Raw genomic sequence first — 3,521 nt, forward strand, 5'->3', positions numbered from 1 at the left:
TTTCTTCCATCCAAGAAAAAGCAAAAGCGGTACCCTTTATTCCAAGTTGTTACACAAAACAACCTTTTCTTTCGAAATTTAGTCGTTTAGTTACATTAACATGTTGGCAACTTTATTTTAATGTTCCATGAAATTTACATGAACGCCAAAAGAGGTTGTGTGATTTAATACACGTTTGTTGTAAAATCATCCTAAGAATTATTTTCAGATTCATAAACATAGAGAGCAAATAGATTTTTCAATTACACAATCTTACAACTGTCGAAGCAAATTAATCAACATATTTGGGGTAATTTCACTAGCTTTTCATTTACCACTTGTGCTTGTTGCATCGGTTTTTTTTTTTTTTTTTCATCTTACTTGTGTCCCTTTATTGATTTTGTTGTATCCATTATATAATTTTCTAATTACCGACATTATATAATAACATTAATTATTAATAATGTAAACTCATGCACCTTATTATTAAATTACATAACAAGTCAAACATTATATTTCTCTAAAAAAAATAATAACAGATTAGGTCTTTCCACTAGTATTTGTCTTATTGATGAAGTGGTGTAAAAGAATACACTTATATACACATGCAATATGAATGAGTGATTTTTATCAATCTTTTGCGTGTGGAGTGTGTCAATTTCACACATATACAAGATTCATCATTTTTGTGGATAAACAATTACCCTAAAATTATGCATCCATGAAGATTTCATTCCCCAAATTTGAACTGATTCGAGTTCTTGGTGAGCATTTTTCGATTTTAAAAGTATGTTTGATGCACATGCACTCAGCCACTCACTACAGTTTCATTGATCATTGGATCCCAATTTAATGGGATCAATCTTGTAATTGAAGCTCAATAATTTGTTGTTTTACAAAAAGGACAAAGAAAAGGAACAAACAGGAATGTCTGTCGAGTATAAACCAGAGAGAATATATCTTTACAGCATACAAACAAGTTGAATTGATTAAAATCATGAAGCTAATAAAATATCTCCTGTTTTTACAGTTTAAATTCACACATATTCAGATAAACTGTAGTTATATAGGATAATCATGTTTGTTTGAAGATGATTTCACCTAATTAATTACTGTACAATTCTAAACCTAACTACAAATTGAAATGAATCAAATCGGTAATTTTCAAGCTAGGGCAAAAACCTGTCGATTGAAGCAGTTGTTGATATATGATTCGCAGTCTGAGCTGCAGTGGATTCACCGCCGGGAACTTCACCGCATTTCTTACATCTCGGCGGAGCTACTAAGATCTGGCGACAAGACGGACACGAGGAATGAGATCCGAACCAAGTGTCAATGCACATGACATGAAAACCATGTCCGCACCTCGGCAACACTCTGATCTCGTCACCGGAGACAAATTCTGTCAAGCAGATAGCGCAGTCGGGGAATTTCTCCGCCATTGTTTCTGTGGAGTAGGTGAGCTTCGGGAGAGCTTTGAGGACTTTTTTCTTTAGACCTTTGTTTGCTGCCGCTGGTGGAGAGTGATCTGTACGACCGATAATGACTATGCCGGAGATCCGACGGATCCAGGTGCAGCGAGCGACTGCGACGAGACCGAGGACGCAGATTAGGGCACATAAAAGGGCGGCGAGGATGACGACAAAGTCGGAGTCGACATTGGTGGGGTCCTGCTGTTGCTCGGCGACGGCGGTGGTGGATGAATTTTGACCTCCGAGCATCCTGAAATGACGAGACATCTGTGTGTGTGTGTGTTTTTGTGTGTGTTGGTGGGTTGCTTTGGAGGAGTGGAAAGTATCTGAACACAGGGGAGGAGGGGAGCAAAGAGGTTTTATAGGGGATCAGTTGGCAACCGTTAAAACGTTATACGGATCATAAGTAATATACGTACACAAATTATAATTGGATAATGCAAAATATAAATAAACCAGTAATATAATTCTTTAATGTTTTTATTTTTTCAAATATTAAATAAAAATCAAAATAATCATTAATTTTGGCAGATCCTATGAAATAGCAACCTCATTTGGCATCCTATCTGCGAAATGGCTGCTATTAAAAGGCAATTTTTTTTATTTTATTGTTTTTTAGTAGATATATATACTAAAGTTTCAATGTTTTTATCGATTTAATAGTCTTAAATTAATTTTTTTTGACACTCAATTCTTAATTGTTGACATTTATTGACAAGATTGCCTCTTTTTTTGCAGGTACAGTCGGTTTACTTGGTGATGTGGCAACAAAAGCTTACGTTGACAACTGATTCATTAAATAAAAGGCTTATGCGGAGTTTTCGACCTTAGATAAGCACCAAACTTTCAATCCTTCATGAACCCTAGTCTCGTATTTCACAAATGAAAAGATGAGAATGCCGTCTTCTTTATCTGTTGGAAGCAGGGCTGTGACAAGGTTCAATCACCATCAAAGGACACATTGTAATTGTGGTGACCCCGTTGGAAGGTGGACTTCATGCAAAATATGAAATCCTAGAAGAAGATTCATTGGATGCCTAAATTATAGGGTTAGTTGTTAAATGTTGAAATTTTTCATCTTTTAGTTTCTTTTCTTTCTTTAATCTCGGGTTATCCATGATTCGAGTAAGGATTGCAAATTCTTTTGATTGGGTGGATCTTGTACTCCCTAATCAGTGGTACAAGGAATTTGCTCTTACAATTGCACAATGGATAGAACAGAGACGTAGAACAAATGGAAGAAGTAGTATTAGAAGTTGTTCCAGCTCAAGTATAAGGAGCAATAGGTTTTATTGTGATGCAAGGTGCAAGAGGTGGTGTTGTTGCAGTGCAAGGTGTATGAGGTGGTGTTTTTCTAGGGTGGCCCATGATGTGTTTTTTTTTGTTTGTATTTTAAGCTAATGTAAAGGCAATGTGGTCACTATGTACGATGATGTTGTTTCTTTTGCAATGAAATCACCATTTTGCTTATATTGTAATGCATTAGGATGAAATCAAAGTACAACCTACTATGAAACAAATATGAACAATAAAAGTGCCATTGACCAACGCTGATAGCACAACCAAATTTGAACTAAATATGACATTGACCAATTCTGACCATTGCTTAGTTACCAGTAAATGTCTACAAAATATGAACCAAAAGATGATATGCAACCATGTTTCCATAATATTAACCAAAAGATGATATGCACTGAATTGCTATACCCCTATCCTTAATATAAAGTAAATGCCTTATCTTGAGATCTTGATCCTCCATGAAGTTGCTTGGATGAGAGGACCCAAACCAGAATCCCTCTAATGGTATCACACCTAATGACACCAAAGAGTGGAATAAAAATAACTAGGAGAAACGTCAATTTCACAAACCCAAAGAGGGTTATAAATCATCCCTAAGAGGGGGATAAAGAAGGGTTGGTAAAAGTCCAAGCCTAGATGCAAGGAAGAATGAAACCCCTAAGGCCCTATTTATAGCCTTGGATCCCTTGCTAGGTTTTGTACTCCTTCCTACATGGGATAGGAGACAACCACAAAATTCACTCATTTTCCCATGTGAGATGGAGTGATTTT

At 36.1% G+C, this 3,521-nt stretch overlaps 1 protein-coding gene across 1 annotated transcript; it reads right to left on the minus strand.

The window, feature by feature from the left end:
* Positions 1-893: 893 nt before the first annotated feature.
* Positions 894-1,808, minus strand: LOC145097489 (RING-H2 finger protein ATL8-like). The gene has a single exon (XM_079035056.1). It carries the CDS (start codon positions 1,716-1,718, stop codon positions 1,149-1,151), a length of 570 nt encoding a protein of 189 aa, XP_078891182.1. The 5' UTR covers positions 1,719-1,808; the 3' UTR covers positions 894-1,148.
* Positions 1,809-3,521: the final 1,713 nt, after the last annotated feature.

This window comes from Lactuca serriola, chromosome 4 (genome assembly GCF_051521515.1).
Source record: "Lactuca serriola cultivar US96UC23 chromosome 4, Lser_US96UC23_V15, whole genome shotgun sequence".
Lineage (NCBI taxonomy): Eukaryota > Viridiplantae > Streptophyta > Magnoliopsida > Asterales > Asteraceae > Lactuca > Lactuca serriola.

What these genes read in the sequence shown, in the direction of transcription:
- LOC145097489 (XM_079035056.1), bottom strand. Translation starts at nt 1,718, where the DNA reads ATGTCTCGTCATTTCAGGATGCTCGGAGGTCAAAATTCATCCACCACC.